At 47.2% G+C, this 13764-nt stretch overlaps 1 protein-coding gene across 1 annotated transcript; it reads right to left on the bottom strand.

Moving 5' to 3' along the window:
• Nucleotides 1–443: 443 nt before the first annotated feature.
• On the bottom strand, nucleotides 444–12967 carry trpc5a (transient receptor potential cation channel, subfamily C, member 5a; the record flags this gene model as incomplete). Its single annotated transcript, XM_060035890.1, has 7 exons — nucleotides 444–4613; nucleotides 4700–6887; nucleotides 6930–7080; nucleotides 7238–7327; nucleotides 7563–7604; nucleotides 9140–9349; nucleotides 12752–12967. Coding segments are annotated over 6 exons (1581 nt in total), but the record flags the coding sequence as incomplete, so codon positions are not given.
• Between the last annotated feature and the right edge of the window lie 797 nt (nucleotides 12968–13764).

The following is a 13764-nucleotide window of genomic DNA, read 5'->3' as shown; positions in this document are numbered from 1 at the left end:
GTGGAAGGACGATCGACAGTGAAATGAAGAGGATATATATATAGTGAGAGGGAGGGGAGAGTTAGGAGAGAGAAAGAGAAAAGAGATGGGTCGAAAGGAGATGAGTGAGGAGAGTAACAGAGAAGAGACAGGAAGGAGATGAGAGAGAGGGCTGAGAGAAGAGATGGAGAGGTGGGGGGGGAAAGAGAGATGGAAGGAGATGGGGAGAGAGATGGAGGGAGAGATGAGATGAGATGGGAAGAGGAAATATATAGCTCACCAGCCCACACGATGGAAACAGAAAGCTTTGTTGATGTTTATTAAACTCTCCCCTCCACCCCTTTCTCTCGCCCTCACTCACCGTGTGTGTACGTGTTCATGCGCATACGATTCTGTGAAACTGCGTTTTAGAGAGAAAGTGAGCGTGTGTTATCCAGTTTGTGTGACAGTAAAAGAGTCTCCTCAGGTTTTAATAAGGAAGCTTTATTAAAGTACAGACAACGTGCACTAGCATCTGCTTCTAGAAAAATACCATAGACCTATAGTACACACACACACACACACACACACACACACACTCACACACACTGTAACGCTCTCACACACGCACACTCTATCCACACACACACGCACACACATACACACACAAAACAAACACATGGATTTAAAGCTTAAGACCCTGTTTAGCTTCACAAACAGGAGACCTGAAGGATGTGTGTGTGTGTGTGTGTGTGTGTGTGTGTGTTATTGAGTACATAGTTATATTGATGACAAGCCAAGTCAAACGATAGCCCTTCGACTCCTGTGTGCTCAGTGCACCCGTACCCATAGTAACCAACCCTCCCCTGGTGCTGTCTGTGTGTATGTGCGTGTGTTGTGTGTGTGTGTGTGTGTGTGTGTGTGTGTGTGTGTGTGTGTGTGTGTGTGTGTGTGTGTGTGTGTGTGTGTGTGTGTGTGTGTGTGTGTGTGTGTGTGTGTGTGTGCAAGGGTAACTGTGAGGACGGCACAGCGTCTTGTGTCTGTTCCACCTGGCGATACGATGTGTAACGACAACGTAACAGTGACAACAATGTAACGATGACAATGACACAGCGGTAACTGTGGCAATGAAGTGGTAACCATGGCAACAATGCTCTCTCCTCTCCTGTTTCCCATGCCAGTGTTTACCCACACCATGTGACTGCCCCTATATGTATTTCTTAGTCGGTGTGTGTGTGTGTGTGTGTCAGTCAGTCAGTGTGTGTGTGATTATCAATGGGATTGTGTGTTTGTACAAAGTGTGCGAGTGTTAGTGTTTGTCTATATTTTTGTCCGTATGTGTGCGCGCGTGTGTGTGTGTATGTTGTATCAATAATGTCAGACGTTTATGCTGTGCGTATGTTTGGTTTTGTGTTCATCAGTGTGTTCTGCTCTTCTCTCTCTTCTCTCCCTCCTTCCTCCATCACTCTGTCCCTATTGGTTCATCAAGTTCATAACCTGCACTCACGCTCCCTGACACACACACACAGACACAAACGCAGTCACTCCTGTGTATGAAGTCAAAAACCTGCTGTGTGTCTGATCTATACACGTCAATCAGTAATAAACAGGATCAATATCCAATCCCAGATCAATAGTCTCTGATTGACCGTCCTCCCTACCCTGTGTGTCCCCCATAGGACCCATACGAGATTACATTGTATTGATTTAGCCACAAGATCTGTGTTTGTGTGTCAGTTTGTCAGTGTGTATGTGTGTGTGTGTGTGTGTGTTTTTTGCACGTTTGTTGTGCACGTGTGTCAGTGTTTTGTATGTGCATGTGTGTGCAAGTGCATGTGTGTATGTTAGTGCATAGGCAAACGTGTGTTTGTGTGCGTGCATTTGTGTGTGTGTCTGTGCATTTGTTTGTTAGCATGCAAGCACGTGTGTGTATGTGCATGTTTATGCACGCATGGGTGGTCTCTGTTGAAACATCAGGAGAGGTGGTCTGTCGTTAGACTGCTCAGTTGATAAATAGAAAGGATCTGTGGTTAGAGACTAGTATTAGGAGAGAGTCTGTGGTTAGAGACTAGTATTAGGAGAGAGTCTGTGGTTATAGACTAGTTGTATGAGGAGAGAGTCTGTGGTTATAGACTAGTTGTATGAGGAGAGGGCTCTCTGGTCGGAGCTCTGTTGCCACTCTCGTGCCCCCTCCCCTGACATTTCCATGGTATCGTTTAAAGGTTAGACCGATAAATCAGTGGCCCACGAGCACACGCCTCTCAGGGGAGGTGTGCAGACAGCCTTCCCCCCCTCCTGAGCAGCTAGAGACGCTAGATCTTAGTTCCAGAGCTGGCGTTTGGGTGCCTCCAAGCCGAAAGGCATTGGGTACGGCCACTGATGTCCACGCGGTCTACCTCTCCTCTGGCACTCGTACGGCTGGAGAGCAGAGGACTTGGGCCCTTTCAAACGGTTTACTAGCTGGGACAGAAGCGTCCAGTGGTTCAGGTGCCTGACTCCCAGCTACCTCCTCCTTAATGATCCGAAATCCCGATTTATGGACTGAAATCCGTTTTGGATAAAAGGTCAGCTAATGAACTAAACACATTACAAATTAATAAATGGATTGTTGGAACATTTACATTTGCTGGTACCTAATCTAACGCTAATGTTCCACATGAGATTGAGTACATATTACATAGTATAGCACATAGTTATTATGTACATAATTAGGTTAATCTGTGAGCGTTGATCTAGAATGGAAGGTCAGCTAAAGCGAATGTCGTGTCACCCGGTGTGTCAGTTATGTGTGTCTTCATGCTAGCTTGCAAGATTATCAGCATCGCCATCCGATAAGGATCTTGTGATATAGTTCCATGTGAAACAGGACTTTAGGCCGGAGCTACGTTATTTTGGTTTGATTATTGAGGTTCTGATTGGGCCGAGTGTGAGCAGCTAAGCCACTCGCTTTGTGTTGCCATTGGTTGGAATTGATTTACTCTATGACAATATGTTAACAAAGTGATTCACTCACACAATCTTCACGCTAGGTTGTCTTTTTAACATTAGCATGTCGTGACACTAACAATGATGCAGTTAAAGGAAGGTGGGCGAGGCTAATGCTAAGAGACAGCGGAAAAACACTAGTAACGCGAGCCAATTAGCCCCAACCCTGGGAGCGGAGAGATGCGCTGACATTATAATTATGAGATGTTGAAAGAGCAATCTCGGTCTCAGGGTCATGGCCTGACATTCTGATAGTGGTGGTGGATCCAGGGCCGGGAGTGATAGGCAGAGAGAGAAAGAGAGAGCAGGGGGAGAGAGAGGGGAGAGAGAGGGGGGAGAGAGGGGATAGAGAGAGGGGGGAGAGAGAGGGGAGAGAGCGAGGGGAGAGAGAGGGGGAGAGAGGGTGGAGAGAGAGGGGAGAGAGGGGGGAGAGAGAGGGGAGAGAGCGAGGGGAGAGAGAGGGGAGAGAGAGGGGAGAGAGAGGGGAGAGAGGGGGGAGAGAGAGGGGAGAGAGCGAGGGGAGAGAGAGGGGAGAGAGGGGGGAGAGAAAGGGGAGAGAGAGAGGAGAGAGAGGGGGAGAGAGAGAGAGGGATTTAGAAAGGGGTGAGAGATTCATAGCAAGAGGATGAGAAACGGAGGGGGGGGGGAGTTGGTAACATGCTGTTAAACATGGAGAAGGGGGGATGCGATTCTATTATTATGGGATGTTGAGAGGAAGACTCTTGAGACATTGAATAAAGGGCAAAATATTTGGCCTCCAGCCCCTACTCTCTCTTTCACTCTATCTCTCCATCTCTCTATCTCTCCATCACTCTCCATCTCTTCACGGTGAGGAAGGGGGAGAGACAGATAGCGATACATATATATAGAATGGGTCTGTTTGTGGTCTGAATTATAAATGACGTTTGGTCAACACATTTAACCAAAGCGGCTTTCAGCGCAATGAGGTCCCCAGTGGGAATCAACCCTTAACCCTGACACTTTTTATGCCTTACCTCTACCGACCCAGCTTCACAGGACCATGTGTGAGGTTGTGCGTGCGTGTGTGTGTGTGTGTGTGTTTGTGAGTCTATTTGTGTGCCTGAGTTGAGGCTTCTGAGTGTTTGTGTGAGTGCGTCTCTGTCTGACTTTGAGTGTGTGTATGTTTGTGTGTGTGTGTGTGTGTGTGTGTGTGTGTGTGTGTGTGTGTGTGTGTGTGTGTGTGTGTGTGTGTGTACGTGTGTGTGTGTGTGTGTGTGTGCGTATGGGTGCGTGTGTGTGCGTATTTGTGCATGTGCGTGCGTATATGTGAGTGTGTGTTTTTAGTGTCTGTGAGCTAGTATGTGTGTGTGTGTGTGTGTGTGTGTGTGTGTGTGTGTGTGTGTGTGTGTGTGTGTGTGTGTGTGTGTGTGTGTGTGTGTGTGTGTGTGTGTGTGTGTGTGTGTGTGTGTGTTAGTGTGTCTACGGGGTCTGAGGTTTGGGTCAAACATGCATAATTCTGTGTCGTTGACAGAGGAGTTAAACCAGAGTCAAAATATCAGCCAATCAGGACCAACCTTTGGAGGGCCAGGTCAGCCTATCGAAACAAAGCTCTAGTAACATTCTAGTGAAAATATGTTCACGCATAGAAAAATAACCAACCATTCTCTTCAGTTAGCCTTCCTTCTTTCTTTCTTCATATTTCTCCCTTCCTCCCTCTCTCCCTACCTCTAACCCTAACCCAACCTCTCTCCCTCCCTCTCTCCCCCTCTCTCCCTCCCTCTAACCCTAACCCAACCTCTCTCCCCTCTCTCCCCCCTCTCTCCCTACCTCTAACCCTAACCCAACCTCTCTCCCCTCTCTCCCCCTCTCTCCCTACCTCTAACCCTAACCCAACCTCTCTCCCCTCTCCCCCCTCTCTCCCCCTCTCTCCCTACCTCTAACCCTAACCCAACCTCTCTCCCCTCTCCCTCCCTCTCTCCCCTCTCCCTACCTCCTTCCCTCCCTCCTTGACTCTTATCTCTCCTCCCTTCCTGCCATTCATCCTCCATTGATTCCTTCCCTCCTTCCTATCCCTCCCTCAGCACAGCCTCATGTAAATACATTTTAAATTGCGTTAATAAACATTTATTAACCATGAAAATATGTGAAACATATTCAGGAAGAGCAGAGCGAGAAGCTGGCACACCAGACGACTCTTCACCAAGCAAAGAGAACCAGTAAAAAGTATATTATTCATATTATTATTATTATTATTACTATAAATGTTGATAACATAAAGGACAGATCCTTGGCCCTATAAGGAGCGAGAGAGAGAGCGGGAGCGAGAGAGAGAGAGAGAGAGTGAAAGAGGGAGCGAGAGAGCGAGCGAGCGAGGGGGAGAGAGCGAGGCAGAGAAGCTGGGGTCAGCTGATCAGTGGTTCCATTGCATTTCTTTTCCAATTGTAGAAGATTCCGGAAAGTCCCAATAATCCATAACGTACTTAACGATCTATTCCATTATCAAAACCTGTCAATGCTATGGTCTCTAGCGGAGCTAATCCGTTCTTGATCCGAAGGAAAGTAAAGGTATATCCGATGGTTTGGATCCCGATTCAGAGAGATACCGGATCGGTACACTCTGTTCAGTTCCATTCACTTGAAACCGGTTCGAAGATAAATCATTGCTATTAAATAAACACTGGCAGTAAACCAGTTTGAAGAGAAATCCTAACGTCTGGGAGGAGGTTCTTCATGCTCTGAGAAGCGATGGGTCGAAGGAGATCACAGGGAGATAAGGGCCCTGTGTGTTGGGCCCTGGCCCGGTGCCCAGGTGGTCATGCTCTATACGAAGGGGCTGAGAGAACTCTAAATGTAGTCAGACCAGCCTCGCACAGCACCACATGCACTTCTAAAAACATCTTCTCCCTCCTCTCTCTCGTCTTGCTCCGTGTGACTCACCGCGCCATCTCTCGGTGGAGAGGAGCCCAGAGGTCCAAACAGTCTGTGCATGTCGCGGCCGCCGAGTGCTATAGCCTAGCTAGCCTCAAGCTATAGCCTAGGCGGCGTGTAGCCAGGTAGCCTATAGCCTACAGGTAGGTGTCCCCGCGGGTCGCTATCGGGTAGCTCGCTAGTCTATAGCTGGGTGGTGACCGACTCCTCCATGACGTCACAGCCGTCGTCCACGACGTCCTCGCAAGGCCCCACCCACCCGCCCATCAGCATGAGGCCCCGCCCACCCCCGCTCCCCCCCCTCCCGACTCCTCCCCCCAAGCCCTGGAACACGTCCTCGCTGGAGTCCAGCAGGCGAGCGCTGGACTCTGATAGGTTGGAAGCACAGTGCAGTGATTGGCAGGGGCACGGCGGCGGGAGGGGCAACGTCAGCAGCGAGTCCCTGCCATTGGTCCTCAGCGGGGAGAGGGAGGGGTCGAGCCGGCCCAGCTCGTGGAGGCGCGTCTCGCTGCGGGTCCCGCGGCCCAGGCCCGGGTCGGCGTCCAGCAGGCCGTCGGAGATGGTGTAGGAGGAAGGGGATTGGTGGAGCGGGCGGGCCGGGGGCGGGGCTTTGCGCTGGGCGCGGGAGAACAGGTAGGAGAGGCTGCTGAAGGAGTCCGTCTTGCTCCGGGTGGAGGTGAGGCGCTGCAGCCTGCTCCGGGTGTGGGCCAGCGAGGAGGAGAGGGAGGAGGAGAAGGAGGTGGAGGAGGTGGAGGAGGAGGAGGGGAGCACCGTCAGGGGCGGAGGGGGCCCCAGCGTGGTCTTTAGGCCGTTGCTCTTCGGCACGGCCTCGTCCTGCTCCTCGTACCGCCACCTCACCCCCTCCTCCAGGTCCCGCTCCTCCACCTCCCCCTCCCCCGACTCCCCCCCTCTCTCCCCCTCCCTCTCGCCCCCCGTCAGGCCGGAGATGGAGCGCACCAGCGCCGACACCCCGTACAGGACCTGCCCCGACTCCTGCGCCTGCTGCGGCTCCAGGAAACTCACGCTCTTCGTCTTCTGACCTCCTCCTCCTCCTCCTCCTCCTCCTCCTCCTCCTCCTCCTCCTCCGCCGCCGCTGCCGTCGCACGATTCGCTGTCTTCCTCCGAGGTCGCCGCCCCCTCGTCTTTCATTGGCTCGCTGGAGGAGGAGTAGTGTCTCCGCGGGGGGCGGCGGTTGCCGAGCAGATCGAGGACCTCGTAGCGGAAGCTGGAGATGTCCTGCTTCAGCTCCTGTGGCGGGGGGACATCAATACATCACCCTCAGCTTTGACATCAATTGTTTTTTTTTGTTTGACTTCCGGCCGTGTCTATAGATGCGGATGTGTGAGAACCGTGAGACTCAATCAAACCAGGCCGGGTGAGCGGCGGGTGTGTGTCTTTACGTCACCTTAAAGTTCTCCTCGGTGAGTCCTTCGTCCGTCTTCGCGCTGCGTATCATGGCCGCCACGTACCGCTTCACCAGGCTACGGATCACTTCCTGTTTAGAGTCAGGCACCATGGTTACCACACCTGCTCAGAGCTGCTCAGGGAACACGCTTTATGACAGCTTTAGAACGGATGGATTGATGGATATCAAAATGTAAAGACATCAAGGATTCATAGCTTGAGGGTAGACAGAGAGGCAGACAATGTCTGTCTGTCTGACCAACCACTGACCGTCAGACAGACAGACACACCCATGTAGCCAGACAGAAAGACAGACGTGTTCCTACCTGATAATGTTGGTTCTGGATTAAGCTGTCGGCATGCCGCTCCTTAGAGAGATAGAGAGATGACATTAAAATGTGATAGAGCTCATATCCACTCTCACTCTCTCTCTCTCTCTCTCTCTCTCTCTCTCTCTCTCTCTCTCTCTCCCTCTCTCCCTCTCTCTCTCTCTCTCTCTCTCTCTCTCTCTCTCTCTCTCTCTCTCTCTCTCTCTCTCTCTCTCTCTCTCTCTCTCTCTCTCTCTCTCTCTCTCTCTCTTTTCATTGCCAAAGCATAGGGTAAAAAAACAATTCAAATGAAATAAAAATATGAACATGCAATAGTAAAACATGCAGTACAATAAAAATCTAAGCTAAGTGAATAAGCAGTCAGGGAATGGTCAGGATGCAACAAATATTTCTTCCCCGCTACCGTTCTCTAGGATGGTGTGTTGTGAGATACTGTGAGTGTGACACACTGTGCTCCCCTATCCATCCCATAGAACCCATTATATCGCCCTCTACCCATGACACTTACTGTAGCTCCTATACAGCAAGCACTGCCATCCCCCAAAATCTCTCTCTCTGTCCCTCTACGTCTCTCTTTCGTTCATTCTCTTTATCCAGCCGTATGCCTCCTTTTGTTCCACACTGCTTCATCCGAGCAGAAAGCCTCCCACCTTCAGCCTCTCCCTCTAAATCCTCCCACCCTCTCACTCCAACATGTAATACTTCTCCCCCTGTAGTCGTTACCTGCTCTCTCTCTCTCCCCCGTCTCTCTCTCCCCCTCTCCCCACTCTCTCTGACTGATTTGCAGACTCATGTTATGTATTCCTCTTCTTTTACTACAGTGTAGTAAACAGTACGTGCACGTGTAACTGTGTGTATGTATATATGTAATTATATATATATGTGCAGTGTTTCCCCCAGTAAATGTCTCAGTCAAGGTGGTAAGCAGTCGGTGGTGTTGTTTTGGGGGTATTTTTGGGGAAAATTTTTGGGGGTATTTTGCTCAAAGATGCCAGTACGCATGAATGAAATAAACTACTGTTTATTTCCATATAAATAAACAACAGTAGGTACAAATGTTGTGCAAACATGCAGACACTACAAAATAAAATTAAAGAAAAGTGTCCCGTCCACACGAAGCCGAAACGGGCGAAACCGTTACGGTTACGGAAACCGTTACGGTTTCGATCTATCCGGTTTCGAAGTATCTCCGTAAAGACGAAGCCAAGCGAAACCGACTAATGTTGTAAACAGTATTACCTGAGTATTACGAATGCCATTTTTTCTTTTTTTACTTTTTTTTTTTTTTTTTTTCTCAATACATTGGTAGTCAAGGCGGGGCCCTAGTCTTGTTAAGGCGGCCGCCTTAACAAGATAGTGCTGGGGGAAACCCTGATGTGTTTACCTATATCTGTATATAAAGAGTGTGTTTATACATCTAAATGTATATGGTTATATATCTGTGGGCGTGTGCATGCGTGCGTGCGTGGTTGCATGCATGTGTGTGTGTGAGTGTGCGCGTGCGTGCGTGCATGTCCGTGTGTATGCGTGCGTGCGTAGTTGCGTGCGTGCGCGTGCCTGTATACCCGACCTACCGTGAACTCCCTCAGGTTGCCACACTTGTGGGACTCTCCGTTGGGGTTGTGGCGGCGGGCCCAGAGCCGCTGGTGCAGCCAGGTGAGAAGGTACCACACCGACTTGGGGCTGGGGATGATGTTGAAGGGGGGGGGCAGCGTGCCCCCCTCATCAAAGTAGCTCATCCACAGCTTGGTGCGGGCGAACTTCCACTCAATGTCGGCGTGGTCCTGCACCCACAAGGAGAGCATGTTAGAACCTAGCATAGCATAGGATAGCATAGTATAATGTCTCGTAGTAAAGGGTAGCATAGTATAGCATAGGATAGCATAGTATAATGTCTCGTAGTAAAGCGTAGCATAGTATAGCATAGTATAATGTCTCGTAGTAAAGCGTAGCATAGTATAGCATAGTATAATGTCTCGTAGTAAAGCGTAGCATAGTATAGCATAGTATAATGTCTCGTAGTAAAGGGTAGCATAGTATAGCATAGTATAATGTCTTGTAGTAAAGGGTAGCATATGATAGCATAGTATGATGTCTCGTAGTAAAGGGTAGCATAGTATAGCATAGTATAATGTCTCGTAGTAAAGGGTAGCATATGATAGCATAGTATGATGTCTCGTAGTAAAGGGTAGCATAGTATAGCATAGTATAATGTCTCGTAGTAAAGGGTAGCATATGATAGCATAGTATGATGTCTCGTAGTAAAGGGTAGCATAGTATAGCATAGTATAATGTCTCGTAGTAAAGGGTAGCATAGTATAGCATAGTATAATGTCTCGTAGCATAGCATAGTATAATGCCTTGTAGCATAGTGTAGCATATTATAGCATAGTATAATGCCTTTTAGTGTAGCATAGTATAGCATAAGGTCTTGTAGCATAGTGTAGCATAGTGTAATGCCCCCTAGCATATTGTAGCATAGTATAATGTCTCATAGCATAGTGTAGCATAACATAATGTCCCCTAGCATATTGTAGCATAGTATAATGTCTCATAGTCATAGCATAGTGTAGCATAGTATAATGTCTCATAGCATAGTGTAGCATAGTATAGCATAGTATAGCATAGTATTCACCTTACTGTACATTTTTTGTGTGATTGTGTTTGGTCTATGCTTAACTGCACGTTAAGGTTGCTGGTAATAGTGGGCTCGGATCATCCAGTAGCTCCGTGCGTGTTGCGTTGTTTTTAGTAATTTAAGTGTGTTTTTGTAAACTTTAACTCTTTTATAAACTATTTATATGTGTAGATCTATATATATATTATTATATGGATAGGGAGAAACTGCTTTCACTCCAAACAATGGACGTAACGGCTTTTTCCGTCGGTAGTGTCACCGCCGTTTGTCTGGCGCTGGAACAGCAGATGATACGAAGGATGGACGGAGAGTCAGTCAACCTATTGGAACCCAATACGGGGATGGCAATTTATACCCTTTATGGGGATCCGCAATTTAAATACAAGGATAGATCGTAATAATATAATCAGCACAAATCTATATCTATATATATATATAGTGATATATATCAAATTGTGTGAGTGTTTAAATATGGTCGCTAGTGTTTACATGTGGTCGATAGTGTTTAAATATGGTCGATAGTGTTTAAACGTGGTCGATAGTGTTTAAATGTGGGCGATAGGGTTTAAATGTGGTCGATAGGGTTTAAATGTGGGCGATAGGGTTTAAATGTGGTCGATAGTGTTTAAATGTGGGCGATAGGGTTTAAATGTGGTCGATAGTGTTTGAATGTGGTCGATAGCGTGTAAATATGGTTGATAGTGTTTAAATATGGTCGATAGTGTTTGAATGTGGTCGATAGTGTTTAAATGTGGTCGATAGTGTTTAAATATGGTGATAGTGTTTAATTTGGTCTATAGTGTTTAATTGTGGGCGATAGTGTTTAAATGTGGTCGATAGTGTTTGAATGTGGTCGATAGTGTTTAAATATGGTTGATAGGGTTTAAATGTGGTCGATAGGGTTTAAATGTGGTCGATAGGGTTTGAATGTGGTCGATAGTGTTTAAATATGGTCGATAGTGTTTAAATGTGGTCGATAGTGTTTAAATATGGTCGATAGTTTAAATGTGGTCGATAGTGTTTGAATATGGTCGATAGGGTTTAAATGTGGTCGATAGGGTTTAAATGTGGTCGAGAGGGGTTTACATGTTTAAATGTGGTCGATAGTGTTTAAATATGGTCGCTAGTGTTTACTTGTGGTCGATAGTGTTTAAATGTGGTCGATAGTGTTTAAATGTGGTCGATAGGGTTTACATGTTTAAATGTTGTCGATAGTGTTTATATATGGTCGATAGGGTTTACATGTGGTCGATAGGGTTTACATGTGGTCGGTAGGGTTTACATGTGGTCCATAGTGTTTAAATGTGGTCCATAGTGTTTAAATGTGGGCGATAGTGTTTAAATGTGGGCGTTAGTGTTTAAATGTGGTCGATAGGGTTTACGTGTGGTCCATAGTGTTTAAATGTGGGTGATAGTGTTTAAATGTGGGCGATAGTGTTTACATGTGGTCGGTAGGGTTTACATGTGGTCCATAGTGTTTAAATGTGGGCGATAGTGTTTAAATGTGGGCGATAGTGTTTACATGTGGTCGATAGGGTTTACATGTGGTCCATAGTGTTTAAATATGGTCGATAGTGTTTAAATGTGGTCGATAGTGTTTACATGTGGTCGATATTGTTTAAATGTGATCGATAGTGTTTAAATATGGTCGATAGTGTTTAAATGTTCTATTCCCTCACTCTCCACCTCATCCCTAACTCTCCACCTCAAGCTGGTGTGTAGTGAGCGTTCTGGCACCGATTGGTTGCCGTGCATCACCCAAGTGGGTGCTACATATTGGTGGTGGTTAGTGAGGTCCCCCTTCACTTTAGGCGTCTTTGAGTGTTATTAATTATTATTATTCTTCATGTTTAACCTCTGTTTTCCTTTTATTCCTAGTCTGTTTTACATAGTTTGAATGATGACTATATGCTCTGTAAGGTGACTTGGGTGTCTTGAAAGGCGCCTCTAAATTAAATGTATTATTATTATTATTATTATTATAGTATAATGTCTCATAGCATATTGTAGCATAGTATAATGTCTCCTAGCATGGCTCTACACTGTGGTGCATTGCAAAATGTTGTTACACCATACTACGCTACAGTATGCTATACTAAAGCGCACAAAAAAATGCAATGCTATGCTACAAAATTCTATGCTATAGTACACGATAATATGCTGTGCTATGCTACACTATTCAAACAACAGCACCGTAGTCAACATGAACACCATTAGTAAATGATTAGTAGACCATAAATGAACTGCTAATTAACTGTCAATAAATTGCAAGTTAATGCTTATGACTGCATGAACTAATGTCGATGAAATGGTTAATTATCCTGCCTTTATTGTGCTGCCAGTACACTAAACTACGGTATAGTACACTATGTTCTACTGTCCGCCAGTGACGACGGGAAAGCCTCCAAACATCAAGTATAATCAAACCGAGATCCAACCCAATGAACACCAGACCACGCCGAGGGCAGCTGTTCTGAGTGCGTGCGAGGGAAGCGTTTGTGCGTGGCGGCAGTGCGTGGGTCGGGCTCGTGCGGGGGGTGGCGCTCACGGCGATGAGCTGGTAGGAGTTGTTCATCATGGCGATGAGCATGTTGAGCAGCACCACCAGGGAGATGACGTTGTACGTCCCGAACATGGTGGCGCCCACGAACTCGGTGAACTCGTGGCGCGCCTTCACGTTGGTCACGTAGAGGTTCAGCAGGCCGAAGATGGACCAGAACAGGGACTGAAGGGTCTCAAACAACCTTGAGGGGGAGAGACAACACCAATATTAACTTTGTTGAACCCCCATATTAAGTTCAAACCGGGTGGAATTTTTTATTAGGGATAAAAAGATGAGCATAATACATGAGCCAATAACAGGTGTTGCCCTGATGTTTTTGATTCTTTTTTACCTTTGACCCCTGCACAACACAATGCATCCTGGGTAATGTAGTGCTGCGGGGCCGGAAGTGGAATGCGGTGCAGGTTGGCTACAACATGTCTGATTGATGACTGTAGTCGACACTCTCTTTATCAGCCTCCGGGCGTGCATCAACATTCATGACTACTCTCTCACACTGTATGTGTTTCAGAGTCTCTCGCCCACCTCCCTCCTCTTTCTCTCTCCATCTCTCACTGCTGCCCCTCTTACAAACATTGATGTGTGAAGAGCCAGCCATCAGTCTCTATGTTGTTTTGTGTTTGTGTTCCTGTCTCTCTTCCCATCTCCAGCTCCCCCTCTCTCCCTCCGTCTCTCATCACTCTCTCTGATACTTCGCTTGCCAACACAATTTATCTATCAGCCTATAACACACCAATCACCCATTATCTCCCCCCTCTCTCTCCCCCCCCTCTCTCTCTCTCTCTCTCTCACACACACACACACACACACACACACACACACACACACACACACACACACACACACACACACACACACACACACACACACACCACACACACACACACACCGATAATAAAGGGAGGAGAATACACAGTATGAACAAAGAGATGAAGCAGAGATAAATGGGTGAAACTAGTGCTTTAACAATTAATTAAGTCTCTCTCATCGTCTTCCTA

Source organism: Gadus macrocephalus, chromosome 17 (assembly GCF_031168955.1).
Source record: "Gadus macrocephalus chromosome 17, ASM3116895v1".
NCBI lineage: Eukaryota > Metazoa > Chordata > Actinopteri > Gadiformes > Gadidae > Gadus > Gadus macrocephalus.
This window is presented reverse-complemented; position numbering and strand designations above follow the sequence as displayed.